This window comes from Saccoglossus kowalevskii, chromosome 6, assembly GCF_978046115.1.
Source record: "Saccoglossus kowalevskii chromosome 6, keSacKowa6.1, whole genome shotgun sequence".
Classification (NCBI taxonomy): domain Eukaryota; kingdom Metazoa; phylum Hemichordata; class Enteropneusta; family Harrimaniidae; genus Saccoglossus; species Saccoglossus kowalevskii.
In genome coordinates, this window is record NC_140646.1 from 10,873,670 (window position 1) to 10,898,485 (window position 24,816).

The 24,816-nt window shown below is 36.2% G+C and overlaps 3 protein-coding genes across 4 annotated transcripts in view; 1 reads left to right on the forward strand and 2 right to left on the reverse strand.

Annotated features, from left to right (window-relative positions):
* The window catches only part of LOC144363083 (solute carrier family 66 member 2-like), a 73,481-nt gene extending 72,870 nt beyond the window's left edge, over positions 1-611 (reverse strand). The window contains exon 1 of the mRNA XM_085500042.1: positions 371-611. Coding sequence (XP_085356168.1) covers positions 371-456 — 86 coding nt within the window. The 5' untranslated portion in view covers positions 457-611. The remainder of the gene's footprint in view (positions 1-370) is intronic.
* Positions 591-11,331, forward strand: LOC102806068 (mitochondrial import inner membrane translocase subunit Tim21-like). Of its 2 annotated transcripts, none has more exons than XM_006823578.2 (7): positions 591-695; positions 2,848-3,170; positions 6,284-6,346; positions 7,465-7,562; positions 8,733-8,806; positions 9,667-9,766; positions 10,710-11,331. In XM_006823578.2, exons 2-7 carry the CDS (start codon positions 2,906-2,908, stop codon positions 10,797-10,799), a joined length of 690 nt encoding a protein of 229 aa, XP_006823641.1. In that variant the 5' UTR covers positions 591-695; positions 2,848-2,905; the 3' UTR covers positions 10,800-11,331. The 2 variants fall into 2 exon arrangements, with proteins under 2 accessions (XP_006823641.1, XP_077870163.1); XM_078014037.2 differs by having other exon boundaries at positions 628-728.
* On the reverse strand, positions 11,321-24,765 carry LOC100369431 (transmembrane protein 231-like). Its single transcript, XM_006823577.3, has 7 exons — positions 24,623-24,765; positions 23,524-23,690; positions 22,484-22,612; positions 22,180-22,323; positions 15,751-15,832; positions 15,041-15,146; positions 11,321-14,861 (listed from the first exon to the last, which is right to left on the reverse strand). Exons 1-7 carry the CDS (start codon positions 24,759-24,761, stop codon positions 14,699-14,701), a joined length of 930 nt encoding a protein of 309 aa, XP_006823640.1. The 5' UTR covers positions 24,762-24,765; the 3' UTR covers positions 11,321-14,698.
* Positions 24,766-24,816: the final 51 nt, after the last annotated feature.

Sequence of the window (24,816 nt, forward strand, 5' to 3'; positions counted from 1 at the left end):
AAAACTGATAGAAATGCTTTTTCTAAGAATGAAATAAGTTTATCATTATTATTATTATTGGCATAGTGATTATCACAATACCCACGGCCATTTTACTAAAACAGCAGATGGTTTAATAAAAATAACGCCACGCTCAATACGAGTCGTAGGAAGGAGGTAAAAATAGTCCTCTTTAAGGCAACTTCCAAAACCGGAAGTACTCCAAAACAACTCAACAGTAACTAACAGAACAAACACAGAATATCTGGAATATCGATAAATAAAACTGAAGGAACCACCACTGAACACATATTTAGAACAAACAGGGCGTTTTAACTCGTGGTGCAAACGATCGATCGACCGATCAATCGTAATACTAGCTGTCACTCACTTGTCGGAGTTGGTGGGGAAAACCGTTGACTGATGACGACGACCGGCGTATGTTTCCCGTCTAAGTTCCGACAATGTCCGGTTCATGCAATGATTCCTGCCGTATCTATATAGTACACCGTGATCTTAAGTAGAGATTGCCAATCATAATGTGTATTTCAGATAACAATAATGTCAAAATTTATGGCAGGTCTTCGGTGCATACGTGTCTTTGGAGGGCGACATCTGTGTACGAGTGCGTCACTTCCGGTCTGTGTGCGGACGACACAAGGTCAAGGGTTAGTTACTCAGCTGGTGCTCCTGATCTGTTCATTGACGAACTCGATGTGAGTATTCTGCTAATATTCCCCCTCTAAAACGTAAGATACTTGCTGTCTCTCTGACTTTTTAAAAAATATGAAATGCCAGCACTTGTGACTATTTACTTGTCTTTCTCACTGTTGGCTTTACAGTGATATGTAGTGTTTTCGTGCATATTAATAAGCTGTTTTGCATATTGCAGAAATTTAAAACCGCTTATCATTGCAATTTTCACATTATATTGGTTGGGTGTGATACTTGACATTGTTTGTGGAAATTCATAAACCCTGCTAAATAAAATTGTGAAACGGCTTAGATGCTTATGCAATCGTTTTATAAACTATAAACTAATTTATATAAAATGATGATTGAATGTTTGACCAATCACAGTTCCTTAGCAGGTGAATACTTAGAATTACACAACAGTGATCAGTGTGTTATCATTGTAATAGTTTCTAAGGTAAGTGATATCATTCCACAGGCCTATTCAATCACCCAAATCAAAGCACAGTCGAGTGTTAATTTATCATTCTCTCAATTCATACTATTTTGAAGCAATTTTTAATTGCTCATCTAATAACTAATGTTACTGTGTTCAGGATAAGAATTTTTGGCCATTTTCCAAAGCCATTACTATTACATTATACATTCATAGTTAATAGTACATGCACTATTCAAAATATACATTTCTGCAAATGATTATTTTGAAATATTTTGAGTTAATCTGATGGCATCTAGTATTAATCTACCATGATTTATTGAAAGAAAAACAGAGACTCATGGGTACCGGTATTGGGCATTACCATTAGTCTGGTCCCCTGCCCCAATTTCAACGCTGAGGGCGGTTAAGAACCTATTTTCTTAACCGCCCTCAGCGTTGAAATTGGGGCAGGGGACCAGACTACATTACCATAAGGCTTCTTTTTTAATGTAACATCTATGATTTGTCTTTGAGGTTTTATAAACATTTTATAAATTTCAATGAAATTCATTAACACTGTCTTGAAAATGATTGTAATTCCAATACAATGTCCTCTATTACTGGTAACATTACTGAATATTCATAAAATTTGAATCAAAAGAAACAGCAATAATTGGCTATAATAAAATTGTCTCTTCAATTTGTACCATCTTGTTCCAATAAGTGTGATGATCTACACTACAGTGATATCAGATGTACACAATTTTTCCAGATTAGAAATATTCAATCAATTATATGATTTTGTTTAAATTAATTTATAAAAATAAGCTGTAATTGCATGTAGACCTTGGGTTTGTGGAGAGGATATCATCTGACCAACTTGTTTCACTTATCCAGAGTGAACATGGCTGATAATATACATGTATTATATGAGAAAATAAACAGTTCAATTTGATCACTCTTAAATTGTGATATCATTCAGTGCAAGTATAAATGATTACAATTATAAAAACTAAAACTATATTATTTATAAATATTTGAATCAAGTTTCATGAAGCACATCAACAAATGTAATTAAAAGGCAGTGGTCATTTGTCTACACCGCGTTTCATGTGGGTCCCATATAACTTATATAATGGGTGTAAGATACGTTGTTTGTTTCCACAAAATATGAATGTGTGCTTTATGACGACCACAAACTTTAATAATAAAATATTGTGTTTTATTGAACTAGTTCAAAGTAGTTTAGTTTATAAATGTTCCGATATTAAGAGATTTACACCCAAATGTTTTTATGAAGTATTAAAGTTTTTTACCCACATGTATTGTTATCGTATTACTATCAATACAGCTACCCTATATTCTCTTTTTATAAATATTGATAAATTTTACAATTCAAACTAAAACAAGAAGTTTCTATAGTTTAGAAAGTTAACTGCGCTTGTTGATTGGCTGGTTGCAGACATTACTGCTAGTGAAATTTATGAATATTTATAAAAATTAAGTAAATGTCTATATTACTGTGATTGTACCAGCCCCTATGCTATGAAGGTTGATTAGTTTTGTTGTTCCTGCTAAATTTCAATTACACACACAACACCAGTGCTGATAACTTTTCATGACGTGTAATAAGATGATTTGTTTATGGCCATCATACACTGCCACTAGTTGGAGGTGTGGAGTGGGGGCTGGGTGTAAAAAACAAATTATGCATCAGGTATTGCACCAGGTTTTATACCATCTTTCTTTTTTTACAGAGAAACAATTATGAAATAATAACTAGAGAATGTAGCAGAATTAAGAAAGACATACATCATGATTGTCTTTAGAGTTCAACACACTCTTCCTTCAACCATCAACATCTTAAACAGATCCCTCGGTACCATTAATCTTTCTCGAAGATTGGGAACTTATTTTCAAAACAGTTGTACCTTTGATGAGGCCTGGCATTTAAGGAACTGTAACTGGACATCACAGCAGGTACCATGTAGAGGGTTCAAATCAGAAAGGTCCAGAAAAAGAAATGAAGTGGCAGAGTCCAAGCAGTCCCAAGAGGCACAGGTGACTATTGGACATAGAGGTAATTTGACATCTTGTGTAAAGTGTGAAAGGTGCCACAAAAATTGATTTGGTTTGGAATTTAATTAAATTTTGTTTTTTATAGCTCAATAGATAAAAAGCCAAACTTGGAATAGGGTAATATTGCATTGAGATACTTTTACTTCATCAAAATTAATCATTCTAAAAATGTATCTAGCTCATTATTAAGCATTGAAATACTGCAAAATACTTTTGCGTTTCACGAATTCTACACAATATTCGGACACCACTAAAGTATTGTTTATCCTGTTTTTTTGTTCAAATTCATCTATTGTTTTTGGAAGTAATAGTTTCATTGAGTATAACCCGTTGAAATTAAGTCAACATTTGTCATCATTCATTCTCAAAATTTTTTTTTTTTTAAACAATTTTGATCAAGATCTGTAGTGAGCCTTCTATGCCAACATGACATATCTGTAGTGAGCCTTCTATGCCAACATGACATATCTGTAGTGAGCCTTCTATGCCAACATGACATATCTGTAGTGAGCCTTCTATGCCAACATGACATATCTGTAGTGAGCCTTCTATGCCAACATGACATATCTGTAGTGAGCCTTCTATGCCAACATGACATATCTGTAGTGAGCCTTCTATGCCAACATGACATATCTGTAGTGAGCCTTCTATGCCAACATGACATATCTGTAGTGAGCCTTCTAAGCCAACATGACATATCTGTAGTGAGTCTTCTGTGCCAACATGACATATCTGTAGTGAGCCTTCTATGCCAACATGACATATCTGTAGTGAGCCTTCTATGCCAACATGACATATCTGTAGTGAGCCTTCTATGCCAACATGACATATCTGTAGTGAGCCTTCTATGCCAACATGACATATCTGTAGTGAGCCTTCTATGCCAACATGACGTATCTGTAGTGAGCCTTCTATGCCAACATGACATATCTGTAGTGAGCCTTCTATGCCAACATGACATATCTGTAGTGAGCCTTCTATGCCAACATGACATATCTGTAGTGAGCCTTCTATGCCAACATGACATATCTGTAGTGAGCCTTCTATGCCAACATGACATATCTGTAGTGAGCCTTCTATGCCAACATGCCATATCTGTAGTGAGCCTTCTGTGCCAACATGACATATCTGTAGTGAGCCTTCTATGCCAACATGACATATCTGTAGTGAGCCTTCTGTGCCAACATGACATATCTGTAGTGAGCCTTCTATGCCAACATGACATATCAACATGACACAAAAATTTGTTGTGATGTGAACTAATTATGCTTAATTCCTGGTGCAAAAATGATGCAACAGTAAATCATACATATTAATGCATATAGTAATCTTGAAAAACATCTTTCTATAATTAAGTTATGGAATTTGTAAAAAAATTTAAATTTAAATTAATATTTTATAGACAAAAAAGTATATAAAACAAAGGAAATTGGAGGCCACAATATTTTAGTTTGTGCCTTTTAGAAGTCACTGACAGCCATATACAGTCTTTATTTTTTTTACCTCAGTCTCTCTCTCTTCAGAAGTTATCTGACCCAACTTTTTATGATATTCTATTTCGAACCAAGATCCCAAAAACGTGTTTGAGTCCCCCAATATTAGTTTGACATCTCCTGTTGAGTTTGGTTTGATAATGTAACAATCTCCAGGTGTGCATATTGCAAACCAGTCAGCAACTTATAGCTAGCAATGCTGCTATTTTGGTGTTTGGAACAATATGGCAATGACAGTAACAAAGAAAATGTTCCTGACCTCAGTGCACATCAAAAATCACAATATTATAAGTGCAATGAATAATAGAACCATGTCAATGAGGTTTACTTCATGTGGTACTGCTTGCATTTTTTTCACAAATGGCCCTAAAATTTGCATTGATTTTGTGCATATATTGGAACTATTTCAAATGATTATCCTCATTGTCTAATTTTATTTGTAAAGGAAATTCAAAACAGTTATGATCTTGAATTGTTGACTCCTGTGTGCGAAGCACAAAGACGGAGTCTTTGCAGTTAGTGTGTGTCTGTGTGTGTGTCTGTTCCACTGATATCTCAAGAACCGTACATTGATTTTTTATGAAACTTGGTGCATTGATCTGTGCAATATTAATTACCTAATTTGCATAATGATTAATCAATTTTTGGCTTTTCCACTGATATCTCAAGTACTAATCATCACATTTCAATAAAACTTGGGACATAGATATCATAGGACACTGCACGGACCTGATAGTTTTTAGGGTAATATCAGTACATATTACTTACCTAATTTGCATAATTAATTAATTTTCAGCTTTTGATATTTCAAGTAGTAATCATCACATTTCAATGAAACTTGGTACATAGTTACTTAAGGACTGTGCAGAGACCTGATTAGTTTTGGGGTAAATATTTGTGCATATTAATCACCTTATTAGCATAATTAGTTAATTTTCAGCTTTTCGCCTGATAACTCAAGTACTGATCATCATATTTCAGTGAGACTTGCTACATACATCCTCTAGAACTGTGCAGAGACCTGATTAGTTTTAGGGTAAATAATTGTGGATATTAATTACATAATTAACGTAATTAGTTAATTTTTTCCATGAATGTTCCACTGATATATAAAGAACCACTAATTGGATTTTAATGAAACTTTTATAGAATATTCATCATCACATTTCAATGAACCTAGGACTATGCAGAGACGCAATTAGTTTTGGGTAAATATTTATGCTTATTAATCACCTAATTAAAATAATTAATTAACACTGATATCTCAATTACTGATCATCACATTTGAATAAAATTTGGTACATAAATGCTCTAGAACAATAAACAGGCCCGATTAATTTTGGGTTGAAATTTGTTCATATTAATTCTCTAATAATAATTCATAGTTTTTTTGTTCTAATCAAATTTCAATGAAACTTGGTACATACATTACGCAGGCCTTATTAGTTTTACACTCAAATCTGTTCATATCAGTTACCTGGTTTACATAATTAGTTTTCAGCTATTCCATCAATATCTCAAGTACAAGTAATTTTTAATTAATTTTTAATGTGTCTTCAATACTCTCAGCACACGGGAGTTCTTTCTAAGATTTCTTTGATTTTTCTATTTGCTTTAACAGTTGTTGAGACAAGTAAGAATGTGTCATATGTTGGAATAATATTGGTTGGTGTTGGCATCACAGGTAAGCTACTGTATAAAGCTATTTACAGTCTGTTACAATTTTAACACTGTTATCACTTACACCAAAATTTAGGCACAACTTTTTGGACATTTTTAAGTATTTTTCAATGATTTCCCATTAGCTACAGAGATTGTGATCGGAATTTGTGATCAAATATGTTAATTATTAATTATTGGTGATTTCTCATTATATTAATGAAAGCTGTTATATAGTATACTGTAATCCTTTCATAAATGGATCATGAACAAATAAATATTTTTTATTGAGGTGATTGAATTATTTAGAAGAAAACTAATATATATAATCAGTAGTTAGGTGGTAACATAATTAATAATTTCAAACCAAAACATATGTCAAACATGAATATAAATCAAAGACACTCAAAGATGTTACTAGTTTCATTTCTTGCCAATAAAAACAACAACATCAAGGTGGATTGATAGCATCTGAATGTGGTCATTTTCTGCCACATGATTAGAAAAATCAGCATATACAAGTCCCAGCTTGAAGGTTTTAGTGAAATATTAGTGAAAGGTACTAGAGAGCATACAAACATTGATTGGCATTGTTATAAAGAAACAATTTACATTCCATTTACTCAAATCAGTGTTCCATTAAGTACCTCTGACAATTACAAATGCTGTACAATATTTGTTTCTTAAAATTGTTGTTGCTGACTAAACCAATAACATTAAAGTCTCCTCTGGCATATTCCAAGGGGGTAAAAATGACACGTCACCCCCAAGCAATATTTTACATTTGTTCAATTTTTTGCATGTAGTTTAAAAATGTACACTAGCAGCTAGTTCTCCAAAATTGAAATGAACATTTATGTTCAATAAATTGTTAGATAAGATTTGGAACATAGTATGTTCTAACTGTTAGATTAAATGACAATGGATGTTATGGCGCATCTTGCTTTTGTATAATACACTGATGCAACATATATAACATGCATAGAATACATTGTTTGTTTTACATGAAATTAGAACACATGCTTTATGATGACTGTAATCGCGTAAAGAATCACAGTAGTCAAACTTTGGTGTCATTAACAAATTATGTCTTGTGTGTTGTTGCATGGGACCACACCGAACACTGTATTTTAACAATTTCAGGTTTAATGTTTTATACCATTGGTAAAGAGTTGTTCTCATCCAACAGTCCAAATACTATCTATACGAATGCTTTGAAATTATGCAAATCAGACCAAAGGGTGAGTATTCAAATTAGCATTCATCACTAATTAAAAATGCTTTCCTGCAACTGAGTATTTGCTTTCCCATTTGCAGAGGGTTACACAGAGGGTTGGTTGTCTTGCTGGAAATTCACTGAAATTGAAATGAATTTATAGAGGTTATTATTTTATAGACTCCAAAGCAGACAAGCATGAATCCATGATTTGAAATAAAAACCCATGTTTGGTCAGCATCAAGAAACACTATAGTTGAGTAACATATTTATGCTGTTGGTAATGTGTTAAGGTAAAGATACAGTTTACCTGACAGGTATATTAATTAGTTAATTAGGAAACCAAGATGACCTCCCTTGTCAACAAAACTATATATTTTCGGAAAGCTTATTGTATGAATTTTGAAATTTTGTAAGTATTTTGTTTTATGGAAACTGTGGTTTGAATTATGCACAAAAATGTGTTTTTTTGGTCAAAAGTAATTTAAAAAAAATTAGCCTCTGTTTCCTGTTAAAATTGGTTTACAGGTACATCTGTTTACTATGAAGAAAGTGCTGTCTTGAAAACTGTCTACCAGTTGTCAATTTTGCAGGGCAGCAGCTCAAATTTCACTGATTCAAGTTTATGCATAAATTAACACCCAGGCTAGTTGTCTGTACGATTTTTGTAACACTGTTCAACCAAAAACAATGCCCCAATGACGTTTTGAAGATAAACACATTGTCAATCAGTTGTGAAAATTTCAAAAGAAAAGGTCAAAGCGTCTAGGAGCTATTTTTTTCTGAGATGTGCACTAAAAAGAAGCTGAGATAATTGCTAATTTGCATATTTTATAGTTAAGTAAAAATATATGCTGATTTACATCACCATTGGATTCAACAGAGTTCCACTAATGATTTTAATTTCAAATTTTCACAGAATACAGATGTTCATACAATGCCATGAAAAATAAAACAAAGTGAAATTTGTCAAAATTTGCAAAATAAACTGCATCTCTACCTTAATGCAACACTCAAAATGCATGTACTAATTAACACATGTACATTTTTGTATAGGCTGGGCTGTTTTTCTCCTGCGGTTTCTGCTTCGCAAAACCTAAATATACAATTGGTACTCTTGGATCTGTAATTGGGCTCTTCACTTGATGACCCCTGGGAAGGCAATGCATTAATTGATTGGCTATGTTTTTTGTAGGTCATTGATTCGGTAGGTGTACCTATCAAAGCATATGGTGAGACAACTAGGAGAGGTTGGAGAAAACATGTAAGGTATTAAGAAGACACACCTTTCAATTTGATTGAACTAAGATCCTAGTTTGAGCCATTTCTAAAATTGTATTATTGGTATTATTGTTTTTCATGTATTTAATTTAGTTTTAATTTAATTTATTATTTATATACTAGTACCGGGTAGTTTATAAACTTTAATAATCAAAAAAGGCATGTGGGATAGTTGAAATAACTCAGAATAAAATGTATGTATGGTACCGTAGTAAAAACAAATAACATAAAATTAGAAAATAATAAAATAAATCTGAACCTCACATAAACCATTCAGATTTATTGGTCATCAATCTGATTTTTGGGGTTTTAAAAATAGTTCGCTGAGGTACTGGACTGTCTGTCAACCAAATTGGTGAATGAATAGAGGGTACTTGTGGATTTGTTCATACAGTAAATGTTTTTTTTTGCCATCTCATTATTTTATGGACAAAAATTATTATACCAAATGTATAAGTTGGTGATGTGCAACATAATATTCCAACTTCCCAATACAGACCACCTGTCTATGAAGACCATTTTAATGAAGTCCCTTGGGTGGTCACTATGCACAGCTTTGACTGTAAATACCGTAAAATTGCCAAAAATAAGACCATTAATTTAACACATCAGAAATTGAAACTCTGGATTTGCCCATAATATCAGATTCAAGATTCAAAAGTGAGTATATACCTAAAACCATCAAAATTTGACTACCAGTGCATGGGTAAGCTTGAAGTCCTGAGGGTGCATGCACACCCTCTATACCCATTTTAGAGAACTTATCATTGGGCTTACCAATAAAATAGGTAGCTACACCAATAAAAAAAAAATTGCCATTCTGTTAAAATTACCCATTTTTCTTTCAGTCATTTGGAATATGAAAAAGAAGGAGTAGGTTACCTCAGAATGAAATTCTACATTCAGGGAAGATTTAGAAAAGGAACTGTGAACTTGGAAATGAAGAAGGTGATTGGTTATTTATTTTATTGCATTTCATTAGAATCTACACTACCATTTTTGTATTAAAGTTGTATTGACCTAAGACCTTTATTAGTCCCCTGTTCAAATGAAGTTCGAAACAGGGACTTATAATTCGGTCTCCTTCCGTCTGTTCATCATATTTCAGAACCCTGTGGACCAAATCTGTTCATTCTTTGCATGTGTTATTGTGTACTTTATCCTGGGACATGTGCACATGCAGTGGTTTACTGATTTAATTCAAGATGGCTGACTGACAGCCAATTTTATTTTTGAAAATATGATATCTTATGCATGCTTTGTCAGTTTTTGTTCAAATTTCGTACATACATTATACATGTCTGGGTCAGACATTATACATGTCAATGACGATTCGTTTCAAAATCGGATTAAAGATGGCCGATTTGCAGTCATTTTGTTTTTTTGAAAATGTGGTATTTTATGCATGCTTCGTCAGTTTTTGTTAAAATTTGGTACATACATTATACATGTATGTGACGATTTGTTTCATAATCAGATCAAAAATGGCTGACTGGTGGCCTTCTTACTTTTTAACCATACTACCGTATATTTCCCAGGCTTATGGACCATTTTCGTTCATATTTGGCACATACAAGTAACATACGGGAATACATGTTCATTTTTAAACATCATTTTCAGTAGGAATAAATTTACTACCGGTATCAATAAATAACTCAAATTTCTGACTTTGCCAGTTTTTTCATCCCACATCAAAGTACAACAAACGCAAGGCTATGATTTTTAGTTGTATTTCTGTCCATTCAAAACCAGTTTTTCATAATTCCTACAAGCATTTTATTTCTTATAACAAAATGGTATCGTTCAACAATAGGTCACATGACCAAGACTGGCAAAATTGTCCTGATTTTTTAAGTCATTTCTTTGTGTTTTTTTGTTTGTTTCTTTCTAGAGTTCCTCAGGCGTGTATGATTACCGCTATCTTTTTGTTGACCTGGATGGTTATCCCCAACAGACCATAGTTATTAAGGATAACAGATAAAATCATCAGCAGTGGAAATTCAGGCACACATAGCATTGTAGAGAACTAGATAGCTTTATTTTACTGAAACTAATCTTGGTTTTCATTACATATTGTGATATTTTTATACTCGGACTGATGTCACATGATCACATATTCTTAATACCAATCAAAACATTACAAATAAATATTTTCTCTACAGAATGTACCAAATTTAGACCAACATTTTCCTAGTATCATGGCTGTCTTGAATTGGTGTTTTAAAATTGTCATGGTAATATGCAATAACCTAGTTATGGCAAGGTATATATGATCAAAATACTAACTCTAAATTAAGCTATGTGTATTCACAAAAACAATTTGAAACTTACCCCAATTCACAACAGTCATGACACATACCAGTATTAGTCACTTGATGATTAGAGAACATAAACCACTTGTTTCCAGTATTCCAAGTGTTGTGTGACACTAACAAACTGGCTAGTACAGACTTTGGACTATTCACATGTTCACAGATAACAAATAAAGACATACAAGATATGAAAAGTCTAAATGGATTTATTTACTTATTTTAAAATGCATTCTAGAAAATGTATCAAATATTTTACAAATCTTCATTGGTAATTACCGGTAGCAACATTTACATTTTTACATATATTATTAATTTGATTTGCTTTAAAATTAATCCTCTCAAAAAAAAGGTGCAATATTGCATGAAACTGATCAAACAACATTTCACATCAAAGTACCAGGATGTGTGACCCGTGGAGATCACAATAAGACTTAAAAGTGTACTGGTATCTATAGAAGTAGATGCCCGTAAGTCATTGATACAAAACTAATTCTGTAATCTTGGCCAAAATGTAGGTGCCTGAGTGGTTGAAATATTAGGCCTCTCATAAAAATGGTAAACTTTTCAAAAATAGAGCAGGAAGACATTTTTTTTTTGCTAAAATATTTCTACACCATACACATTTTGCAGGTTTCATCACTGTCAATAGAGAGCTGTGCAGTTGCAAAATAATTGGGGGGAAAAAGATTACCAGGGTAGTGGTGGTGTACATGCTGACCAGAAACATTTTTTTAGGCTCTAGCGTGTGTTTATTCAGTGGTGACATGACTGTAAAATAAACCACCAGCTCCCACTTTTCATCCCAAAGTACTTCTGTTTATATTTGTTCAGAAGATTAGGATAAAATTATATTTTTGGAGTAAAACTAAACATTGACTCAAATTTTGTCTGTTGACTCCAAAATTAGAGTTCATTTCCAGAAATATTGAAGAATATGAGAAACAAGCAGCCTCTCGGCTGAGATAGCTCCGCTGTTAGCAATGTACATTTCAATTAAAGAACAGAAGATATCATTAGAAAATGAACAATATGCATAGTATCAATGCAATGGGACGTGCGGTTTTCAACAAGAATTCAAAAATATAATTTTTCACCATAAATGATTGTGGTTTTTAACAAGAAGAAAATATCACTTTTTACCAAAAATGACAAAAATATTCACCAAAATTAGATAATTAAAGATATCATTACTAAATGAACAAATCTGAGATAGGTCCACATATAGTACCTATATAAGTAATAATATCAAAGCAATTGGACTTGTCGTTTTCAACAAGAAGTCGAAAATATCACTTTTTACCAAAAGTGACAATAATATTCACCAATATTAGAGAATTAATGATATCATTACAAAATGAACAAATCTGAGAGAGGTCCACATGTAGTACCTATATATGTAATATCAAAGCAATTGGACTTGCCGTTTTTAACAAGAAGTTGAAAATATCACTTTTTACCAAAAATTACAAAAATATTCACCAAAATTAAAATAGAGAATTAAAGATATCATTACAAAATGAACAAATCTGAGAGAGATCCACATGTAGTACCTATATATGTAATATCAAAGCAGTTGCACTTGCGGTTTTTAACAAGAAGTCGAAAATATTCACCAAAATTAGAGAATTGAAGATATGATCATGAGATGAACAAATCTGAGAGAGGTCTACCCAAGGTACATATACACCAAGTATCAAAACATTCAGGCTTGTAGTTTTCAAGAAAAAGTAAAACATTGACACGGACGACGACGGACAATCACTCGTATGATAAGCTTCGCTCGACAAAGTCGACAGCGGAGCTAAAAAGTGCAGTGAAAATTTGGGCAAGAAAGTCTGGTAGTGAAAAGGTTAAACATGCCAATGTTTCAAAACGCAGAAAGGCCAGTGCATAAGGGGGAAAGAAGCAAGTGAAGCAAAGCAAGTAGTCATAAAAACGGAAGACAGGTGAACACATTTACTGATATCATTTGAATGTGGTCATTTTCTTCAAGGTGGTTGAATTGTTTGAGAAAAATACAGTGGTCCAAAATACATTTACTACTAAATGACACAAGTGCCAAATATATTACCGTAGTTTTTTTCACAATATCTGGATTAAAAGAAAATTTGATAATCAAGTTTTGTATTTTGAAGTTACTTGTTCATTGTTTACAAAACATGCGACAATGATTTGTGAGATGATTGTCAAAAATATTATCTTTTTTAAATTTAAATAATATGTGATGACCAAGGCATATAAACATACCGGGTAAGTGTTATCATGAGTGGTGTGCAATCAATTAGACATGGTTTATCCAATTTGTACCATGGTTATCACCAATGTGGTATTCAGCCAATCAAGGGGAATTTTAAAAATGTATATTTAAATGTCATTCTAGCATCTCATAGTCAGAGTGAGGGATATTATTGAATGTGCAATGACCAATTTGAATTTGCTAGTTATCAATTGTTTTAAATTAAAGTAAGTTTATGAAATTAAACAATATGATACATTTTTAAATAAATTATTAATTAAAGGAACCCCCTGATGTAATAATTACTAATGATTAATTGTTATCTCAGAGTGTGATACAAGGGTAGTTTGAACATTCTGAGCACTTTAATTTAGTCTCTTTTTATTTTGTGTAGTCAAGTCCCAAATTTACTGAAAGCAACATAATCTTTGTAGATTACAATTAATAATATTGCAATACATTAAGTGACAACAGTATAATTTACACTGTAAAATGGTGCTAATAATGTAGTTATCATTAGTACAGAAGTTATAAATAGTATGTACAGTAATATCTTTATGGACAGGTAAAAATAAAATGTTACAATTCTCATTAAGCCATTCATACATCATGACTTGACTCTTTAAATTTCTGACTGGTATGCTAATCATGCAAATAAGTAATGTTTGGTGAGAGAAACAAGTGTCTAGAAAACAAATTTTGTATGAAAGTTCAGCAACTTGGCAAAATTTTGTCTTCACTAATACCTTCAAATTATCAAACCGCAAAAATTACTAGTAGCAAAAAAAACGGTTTTCAGTACATTAATAGAATTGGTATACTGTAGAATACTTTATTTTCGCTTGGAATTTATTTTCGCTATTTTCGCTGAAGGGATGATTCCGTGAAAATAAAATCCAGCGAATATACTTTTTTTCCTATATTTCATATTAAACTCATCAAAATCAGTGAAAATAGCGAAAATTAATTCCAGTGAAAATAAAGTATTCCACAGTATGCTCCAAAAAAATATCCTTCCTTTGTAAATTATGTGTTGGTAGACCACATGTACCATTATTTGCATGCTTAGCTAACATTCCAGAATCAATATTAATAAAATTGCCATTCAATTTCTATTTTATCAGCAGCGATACATACAAATCAAAATGCCACCCACAGTCGTTGGGTCCCATTCAACATGTACAACACATGTCAAATACATTGTTTACCCGAAATTCAAACACGTGCTGCATGGTGAACATTGGCACTTTAACCTATCTTCACAGCTCTACCAGAGAGTCCTGCTGTGATTTACAATGCAGATAAATGTTGTACTTGGCATACACATTGAAGTTACTCCGATCGTAGTTTGAATGGTCGTTCAATTGCCGCTTGAAGGATGTGATTCTGGAAAACAAATGTCTTGAGTCTCCCAAAGATAAATATAAAGATAAGAAGAACAGCCAAGTACTGTATCCATGCCAACTTGATCAGCTGCCAAAACCCTGGATAGTATCTGAGCAAAACTTGATTAAGGAAGCAGTACAATCCTGTTATGAGGTTTGTATGATGATACAACGAAGAAACACTGTACAGTGTGAGTACTGGAGTGCAAATGTAACAAATCTAAAATCAACAAGTATAAAAGTAATATCTCAGAGTACAACTTCAATGTAGTTGAAACAATAAGGATACAGAATAGTTTCTTCTGGATATCTGATAGTAGCTTGAATAATAAATGGTTTACCAGCACCTTTGCCGCTGACCCATACTGGATATGCACTCACAAACGTAGTACTCTCTGAAATTATAACAATACAGATTTGTTAAAGTAGCCACCACAATTGTATATTTAATTAAGATATACTTCGCTTTCTTGAGGTGTTGTGAACAAGAAGTAATTCCCACTATGCATGCATTTTGGATTTCACTTTTGTTTTCCACTGAAACTGAAATCTTGAAAGTTTATTTGCCACATAATAAATCTTTAAAATGAAATTGTTTTTCAAAGGGTGAGCCCAGCAATAACGTAGGTCATGTGTATAGATGAATGTACCCTGAAAAATTTGGGGGTGCATTGCAGTACTCCCATGGTACATTATGGTACTCTTACAATGAATCAGAGATCTCCCATGGTGTATCAAAGTGCTCTAATAATGCATCTTTAAATGTTACTATTGTATATACTTTCAAGGAGCAATCACCTACATAAATAAACTACAGCCATTACAGCATTGACCTTTCATTTAATTAATACATCGCCTGCTGACACCCATTGATTCCCCATTGATATGTCTGTGGGGGCTTTCAGTAAATGATGTATTAATTAATTACACTCACACTGATGGCTTGTGTAAAACCACTTGCTGAACTATGGCAGAAGAGATTATTGTTGTATTACTCACCATTTCTATCCATGTAGTCTCTGAATATGTTAGTAAGCTGATAATCAGCAGCATAAATACTATCTCCATTGATCACCGGATACTTTAATATAAAAACAACATGATAAATGAAGTTAGTGTTGTTACGAGCAACGATAGACGCATAGGAATAATACAAAGATATTTTAAATTATTGTACATTGCAACACAAAAACAATATAATTTAAATACCGCTCTTCAAAAAACCATATTTGCATTCATTCAACATTATTTAGGCAGAGGGTTCTCCGAACCCACCTATTCACATAGTTCATACCCACCATAGACTCCCTGTCAGTCAAAATGACTATTTTGAACTGTAGGCATTAATCAGCGATTCTGCCAATCATGGAGAAATAGAATCTAGGTCAGGGGAAGCCTCATGACCCCAAGATTCTTTTCCCTTACGTCACATACCACGTGACCAAGGCCATATGGTGGCGCCAATACGGCTGGCTAATCACTCTGGTTCCTTTCTCTCCGCCTCAAGGACTTAGACCAGCGCTACAACGCCTACCTGAGGCGAGGGCCACTAGGAAGACTATTTTCCCACATCAAAAAATTTGAGTGGTGCTGATCAGAGAGGCTCAAAGGGCGGTCTGCTTAGAGCGGACAACACAACCGACAAGTCCCAGTTGGGCAGTTCCCTTGTATGGGGTCTCAGCGTCTGGAAAGCAGTAAATAGTCTTCTAATAATAGGACAATCGGCTAGTCTTGTTCCCACACGTTCTCAATGGTGGGGGACAAGGCCGACCTGTAGGTAACGATCGCTGCATAGGACAAACCCACTTCATCAAACAGGTGGACGAAGGAGCCTGCTACATGGCCAATAGAGGGATGGTATGGATCAATCTCCCTTCCGCTCGTGTATGCTCGCAACCTAGAGATGTAGGCCGCATTGGTGGAATCCCTGTTTGCCCTGGCCAGGACGTTGGCAACCCACTCAGATAAAGCTTTCATATGTGCGGGTCTACTGAGAGCCTCTATGTGTGTGAGTGATACCCGCTGGGCTCGTTGGTAGTGCGCCGTCCGGTTGGGACAGCAGGTCCGGTAAGTCCAGAAGCACTACTGGTGTTTCGACTAGCATTTCCGGCAGAATTGGGTGTGACCAATGATAATATGCAGGTGTTCACCTGTCGAAGTTTTCCCCGGTGCCCGGTGAGCTAGCCGGAAGGGAGGAAAGGCGTACACAACTAAGTGGGTCCACGGGGTTAGCAAAGCGACCATGACCCAGGCTCCTGGAGTCGGCAGGAGTGTTACGTACGACGGGAGCTTGGCGTTCCGGGGTGCGGCAAACCGGTCTAACCTTGGACGGCCCCACAGCCGAAACAGCCTGGAGGCTACTCACTGGGATATCAGCCACTTCGTTTTCTGGAGACGGAGGTGCCCTGAAAGGGCGTCTGCCAGACTGTTCCTCACCCCTGGAAGATGGTGTGTGATTAGCTCCACATTGTATTCCAGGCACCAAAGAGGGATTTGCTTCGCTAGGACTGACAATGCCCTCCTTGGTGAGGGAGACCACTGCTGTGTTGCCTGTACGGAGCAGAACTCTGTGGTCTCAAACTACGGGTAGTGCACTGCTTTCAGTTTGAGTTGGTTGATATGGTAGTCCTGAAACTAATGCAGAGGCCATATACCTTAGGATTATTCGTCCAATAGATGCGCTCCCCAACCTTGGGGGGAAGCATCTGTTACCAGAGTCATACATGTACCTGCAGCGAGTGGGTCCAAGGTTGGCCAGTGACGACCACCAGGGTAGGGCTTCCTTCACTTGGTCAGAGATCAAAACCTGCCTATCTAGTTCCCATAGGAGAACTCGTCGTTGTAACAACAAGCGTTATACCGGGCGGCTACGTAGTGCGGCCTGGGGAACCACCCTTCGAACCGAGGTCATCATCCCGATCTGCATTAGTTCTGGGGGGGATACTGAGGGAACGCTGACTAGGAGTTCGGCTAGGCTGCTTAGCGCTTAACAAGCTTACCTCTGTGTCAAACTCCATGCCCAGGAGGAACACCAACTGCGCGTTGGATCGAGATGGGACTTTTTACTAAAGAGCCCAACTGGTGAAGTAAATCCTGTGTTAGCCTGACGTGTTTGGCTAATAACCCCTTCCGGGTTATGTCTAGGTAGAGATTGAGGTGTACTGACATTTGGTGAAGCAGCAGCACTACCTGTTTCATCACTCTGGTGAACACGTAGGGCGCTGTGCATAACCCGAACGGAGGGCACTCGAAATTCAAATACTTGGCCTAGCTGGGCGATTCGAAGGAGATGGCAACTCGCTGGGTGCATCCGTATGTGCAGGTAGGCCCGCTTAAGTCTAGTGGGGCTTACCAGACGAAACAGTGGATGGAGAGAAGAACCCTGAATGGCGTCTTCATGTGGAACCGATCGAGGAGCATGTACTGATTCAGTCTGCCTAGGTCCAGAACTGGACTCCCGCTAGCGGACGACGCCCTAGAGCGTTGTTTTTTCTGTGCTTGGGGTGCCCTCCGTTTACCCTTGGCAGGGCCAACTGGCTAGCGAATGACTCAGCTTGCCGGCGAAAACACACACGTCTAAGGCCGCGTCTCATTGCACAGTAGTGGCCCTGGCCAAGAGAGCCAGGTGACACTAGAGGAAGTTGCACGTCGATGTGCGGTGGCCCACCAGTAAATGTGTCACCTGGTCTAGGAGGCTGGTGCGTTCTCCTCCGAGGTCCCAGAGTCCTGTGCGTCCACAATAATGCGCTCAAGCAACTCTGCCCTCAGGGTGTGATGGAGAGCTGGTGAGAATGCCCATGGAATGCGGCTGTCCTCCTTTACCCGGTTTGCCAAACGGAAACTAGTGGTACCGGGGTCTGAGGAAGGTTCTTTGGGATTCGGTTGTGGGTATTTTGGTCTCATCCCACACTTTGGGATCTGATCCTTAAACCACACCGACCTAGTAGCGGAAAGTGTTGCATAAGATTTTACTCCACTCGGGGGCCTTAAGCGTTACCTCCTCCGCGGCTGACCAATGTACGCCCATCAACATCATTTGCGCACAGGGAGAGACGTGCCAACGGGGATGCTTTGGATCCCGTGATCCCATAAGCGTTGAAGCAACTGTAAGTGGTCGCCTTAGGATCAGGGGTGGGGGTATTTACATCGTATCACTAGGATCGATGAAACTCTGTATCACCCCAAAGACGTGGCTCACCGAGCCGTTACGAATGGAAGACTCTGAGGGACCACCCAAGGTACCGGCTGTATCCGACGCGAGCGAACTGTGTCTCCTTAAATATGTGAGAGAGAGCGTGTTCGACTGTGCGTCTCATGACAGGGTTGGTTCCCTCTGGTGACGCCCGCGGGTCATTAAGAGGAGAGTCAAAACCCACAGCAGAGACCGGACACAAGGGTAAATTCGTTAACGTTATACCATTACCGCACGGCGAACCCTGGCCTCGGAATCTTGGGGTCATGGGGCGTCCCCTGACATAGATTCTATCTCTCCGTCATTTGGCAGAATCGCTGATTAATGCCTACAGTTCAAAATAGTCATTTTGACTGACCGGAGTCTATGGTGGGTAATTGAACATAGTCACTGAAAGCATCCCAATTATTAATGTCACATTCAAACACTTCCGTTGTTTACACCATACATGAAGGCAATATAGCACATTATGATGGAGATGGAATTTTATCACTGAATCTCAACAATCACACAAGCATGAATCTTCTAAAAGCTTTCATTATTAATTAAATTACTATACTGTCGAATACTTTATTTTCGATTGGAAATAATTTTTGCTATTTTCGCTGAAGGAATGATTCAGTGAAAATAAAATTCAGCGAATATACCTTTTTCCTATATTTTACATTCAACTAGCCAAAAAGCGATGAAAATAAATACTATACAAAACACCCAAAAAGTCTTTTCAGCGAAAATTAATTCCAGCTAAAATAAAGTATTTTACAGCAGTTGACATTTTTACAGTCCAAGTGAGTATTGCACATGATTGTGATTGTATAAACAGACAAAATATCAATTTTTGATTTGTATGAAATGCAAGTAAAATTCAATGTAAGCTAATTTTTTTTGAATGCATGTAAATACTAAAAGCAAAATGATATCCACCATGTTTTGTTTTTTATTCACCACTCTGAATGCTGAGCATTTTACAACATTGACAATGGTGAACATAAGACAAAAGTATGATACTTGGCATTAATTTTGGTGGGGAAATTTTTAGAAGACAAAAACTGTTGGTGAAATATTTAATAGTTTTCATTGTCATAACAGGTTATTGTTAAAAATAGGGAGTCTACCCATTCATGCAAGTCACAATAAAATTGTATTCTTGAGTAGATGTCAGTGACTATGAAAAACATAAATTTGATTTAATCACCAAAAAAGGTTGAAATGTTCCAATGATTATACATAAATTAGAATATTCATGGTGTTAATAAAATGTCACAAAGTATGCACATAAACAGTAAGGCATCACTTGTATCTTTGCTACACCTCGCACAATCGCTGTACTGCCTTTTTACATATTTTGCTATAGGTAGAAGTAAACTTGCACTGTACATGTTTTTTTTTATTGTGAAATAATTATGAATGACTGTTTAAATATTGCAAATGAATAAACAAGTCTGAAGACAATGTTGTATAAATAAATAGTCTACAGCTACCGTATTACCCCGGGCACGCGCCCAGGGGCCTGAACATACAAAATCAGGAAAAATTGGAGTGGGCGCTTACCCAAGGACCACCCCAAAAAAGATTTAAAAAAGTTGTTTTTGTGATCGTATGATAAGGTCAAATAAAGAAATGCTTTCGTACACTTTGTACACGTACTTATTTCTTGATTTATGCGAGGTTTCAATAAACGTGAGCACTCGGTCAAGAACTGTGGGAACACTAAGACACAGGGTCGAATTTCAAGAATAAAACTTGTTTTCTGTCAGCGAATGAAGTTGTATTACTCACTGAAATTGGCTACAAAGTATGGTAAGTATTGTAATTAATGCACGGTTACTTTTTTAGTAACCGTGATCAGTGCAAGTCGAAACGGCCGGGAAAAACTAGCGCTTGTAATCCAAGATGGCGATGACCTCATTAGCATAATTTTGTTCACGCACGTATTAATACATCGCATCGTAATTACTGAAGAATAGCAGAAAGGGTTATGAAACAAATAAACCTTTTATTACTGATGTGAAATGTTTACAAACTATTGTGAATACATAAACATATCCAAATGCTGATACATAAAAAACAGACTGAAAATAAACTCTGGTCGACCTCATTAACATGATTTATTCACGCACCCACCCACATGACAAAATTATGATGCAACAAGTTCCCATCGTCGGCATGCCTCATTATGGTTATCGTAATGGGCTTGAGGTCGGCAAAATGTTTTTTCTTCAACGACAGAAAAATAATCCACATGACCGTAATGCCATAGCTGTGATGAAGGATGGAAAGAAAGTAGCAAGTTTACGACGTGATGTCTCAATTCACAGTCAGCTGGCACCGGTGTCGCTGGGTGTACATGATAAAGGGAAGTTGTGCAACCAAATTTGCTGAGTTCGCAGTTTTTCACCAATAAAAAAATAACTAAGGCAAAAACTTGCGGTTTTTCAGCATTTTTGTAATAAAAACATAATTCTCTATCAATAATCCGCCCAAAACAGGAACATTTCTACTAATCCTTGTGTTTTTTCGACGTTTTTTGAAAAACCTGCGATTAGGCTGCGAAAGTAGAACATTCCGGAGTGGGTGAAACGGAAGAGCCAAACTTAACGCGTAAAAATAAAACGCGTATTTTGACTTCTACGTGGCCAACCAATGGCTGGACACAGATACGTTTGCGGTCGTTGCCAAAAAGCCCTGCGTCCATCTCCTGGCAATGCTCTTTCGTTTCACCCCCTCCGGAATGTTATTTTTTATCGGCGAAAAACTGCGAACTCAGCAAATTTGGTTGCACAGTCAGCGAAGTGCTACGTTTTGAAACCAAAGCTAAGTGCTTCAAACCACTCACCAAGGTATGAATTATTGCAATATTGGATTCATCGTGAATGAAGAGAAAGCAGAATGTGTGCGCCACATGCTGCGTGGTTCATCTTACGTCGTTAAGTTCCAATGAGTTTTTACATAAAAACACAAACAAAACGGCCCTTTTCAGGTCCACCACCCACTCCCAAAAGAGAACTACCGTAACACACTATTTAAATAAATCAAACGCGTTTGTTTTTGACAAATAAAACTTTATTGTTGACCCCGTTCTTGGCTAAAAATCACCCTGGGCATTTAACTGAGGATGTCCCCAACATGTAACTTTTGTGAAAACAGGGGGGTTGGCGCTTGCCCAGGGAGGGGCGCGTGCCCGGGGTAATACGGTAGTAAGAATAAGAGCACAAAAGAATACATAATATACTTACATTGTATGTGTCAACTATCCCTCGATGTGGTAGTGGATAATTCTGCTTAAATTGCAATTCCCCATCAACAGTAAACATAGCACCAGGTCTGGGAGAGTTGTAATGGATATATGCCATACTCTCCATGGTTAAACTACTAAATCTCTGCATAGAAAAATAGGATAGAAATTCAGTTGAGTGTTCTCAGTGTAGTGTACTCAGTGCAGTCTTCTTGGTGCAGTGTTCTCAGTGCAGTGTTCTATACCAACTCACTCAGGCCTACATATACCTAACATAGATATTGAATTTCATATTTAATACTTACAAATAACTGATACTCAAAGATCACAAGTAGATGCAGAGAATAGACCTGTTCAGTGTCCAACATTGGAGTCTCGATATTGATCAACAATTTATCTGGTTTACCATCTCGATTAGTATCTTCTTCACGAGACTGCAAAGAGAACAAAACAATGCATGAATATAGATTAGCCATCAAAATGATCGTGTGTTTCTAGTAACCCCACAATGCCTACAATGTAGATTATGCATGTTGGTGATCTTTTCATAGCTAAACAGGAAAGTGACTGCTGGAGAGTGTCCAATTCTCCATGCATTATAATTTTGGGCAGGAGTTTGTTGTTGCTCATAAGCTGAGAATATGTGACAACGTTATACAACAAGACAAAAATTACATGATTAGTAAAAAAAGATACGATAAAATAAAAAAATTGCACATCTGTAATGGAAATAAAATCCTGTCACTGAATGCACAGCAGAAAACATTTTTGTCAACATCTTTGGCTATAATCTTTCATTAAATTATTACTACAATCAGGAATCAAAAACAGCTTAGAAAAGGTTCCTGTATGTTAATTCAATGGACAGCAATACTTATGAAAGAAGAAATTTGGGCTTGACAAAACATTAGATGGTATTGCACATAGTTAAGTACAGCAGTGAGGATGTTGGAGATACAATAGTAATAGATACAAATGTACCTTAGTGTTCACTATTTTCCTTTTTTTATTGTAATTACCCTGCTGGTGATATGCATGGTGTATTTTTCATCTCTGAGCCAAATTTCATCAACATAGAAGTATTTTCAAGATATTGGTGCAACAAAATATCTGCACAGATACACACACAAATGACTAACTACAAAGGCTCCCAGTGTGTGCTTCACACATGAGAGCCAAAAAGAGGTATACCAATGTGGTTATCACAAGAATACTCTAAAGTATGCACCCAGGCAGTAAAGGGTATATTAACCTCTACTATGCATCAGTTGATATGATCTCTGTGCTGCCTTTGTGCATATTTTGCGGTATTCTCATAATAACCTCATAATATCAAATCACAAACCTTAACAATTGGTATTCTGAGTCGTTGCTGTTCTAACATATTATAATTATGGTATGTACTCCATACCAAGTATTCAGTAGCTGTGGTACCCTCCAAGACCATCAACAGTTGATGCTTGTAAGAAACATATGGCTGTTCAAGATAAACACTCTGCTTAACCCAAAAACCTGACAAAAAATACATAAAGAAATACCATTCAAAACAGTGAGCAAGCAGCATTCTCCCCATGGCTGTTTTACCACGTGGAAAAGATTTAATTTGATCAACACTCTGGATTCAGAATTCTAACCATATAATGGTTTCAATTACTTTTATAATTATTGGTTCTTTTGGACTATTATTTGACATCTAAAGTGAAAATTCATGTGAAGGAGATAATGCAACGTCCTTGTGATGTGTTTGCCCAGTGGTTGATTTCAGTGCTCAATACAAATCACAGCATCACTAATAATGGAATCTGCACGTAGGAACAGACTACACAAACACCATGCCGGCTGCTGAATTTTGAGTGAATTTGTATTTTTTGAAATGCAAAATGTTAACAGTACCTCCATGACAGTACAAACACACTTACATCACACTCAATAGCTGATAATCGAAACAAACATTATCATCAATACAGATGCAGAAAACCACAACAGTGTTTTACTTGTGCTTCAGGGTATATGAAGATCTGTCTCCTCGATGTGACAACCATTCACTTCAGCTGAACCTCTGTGAAAAATTATCACAATGGGAAGATAACTATTCATAAACCCCTCAATGGCAACATGAACGTACTAGCAGTTCATATTCAGAAAACAAAAATTAGTTCCATCAGTAACAAACTATTTGTTGAGGGACTAGGACTGGTTAACACTTATAAACTCTTCTATTATTGATGTACAGTCCAGGTGGTGGTACTTGACAGCCACACCTGACACTACGCGATGCGCTTCACGTCCGTTTGAGCATGCAAGTAACTTCACCGCCGGGGCCAGTACCGTGGGTTTGCCCGAATCCCATAGTTACTACACTGTACAGTGTACAAACATGTAACAGTAACACTAACAGCTCGGATTAACTTTATTTGTTCGCGATTCCCCCACTAAATACTTACCTTCACTGGTGTATGCTACAAGAAAAGGTACTACTAATGTCAATCCAAATACTATAAACATAAAAATAGTAGTCTTTGTGCAAATACTTGCTCTGTACCGCACAACCACTGGATGTGAATATACTTCAAAGACAGCCATTTTGATTTTTGAGCCAAATAAAACATTTCGCCTCGTACACAGTTGTTTTATACAT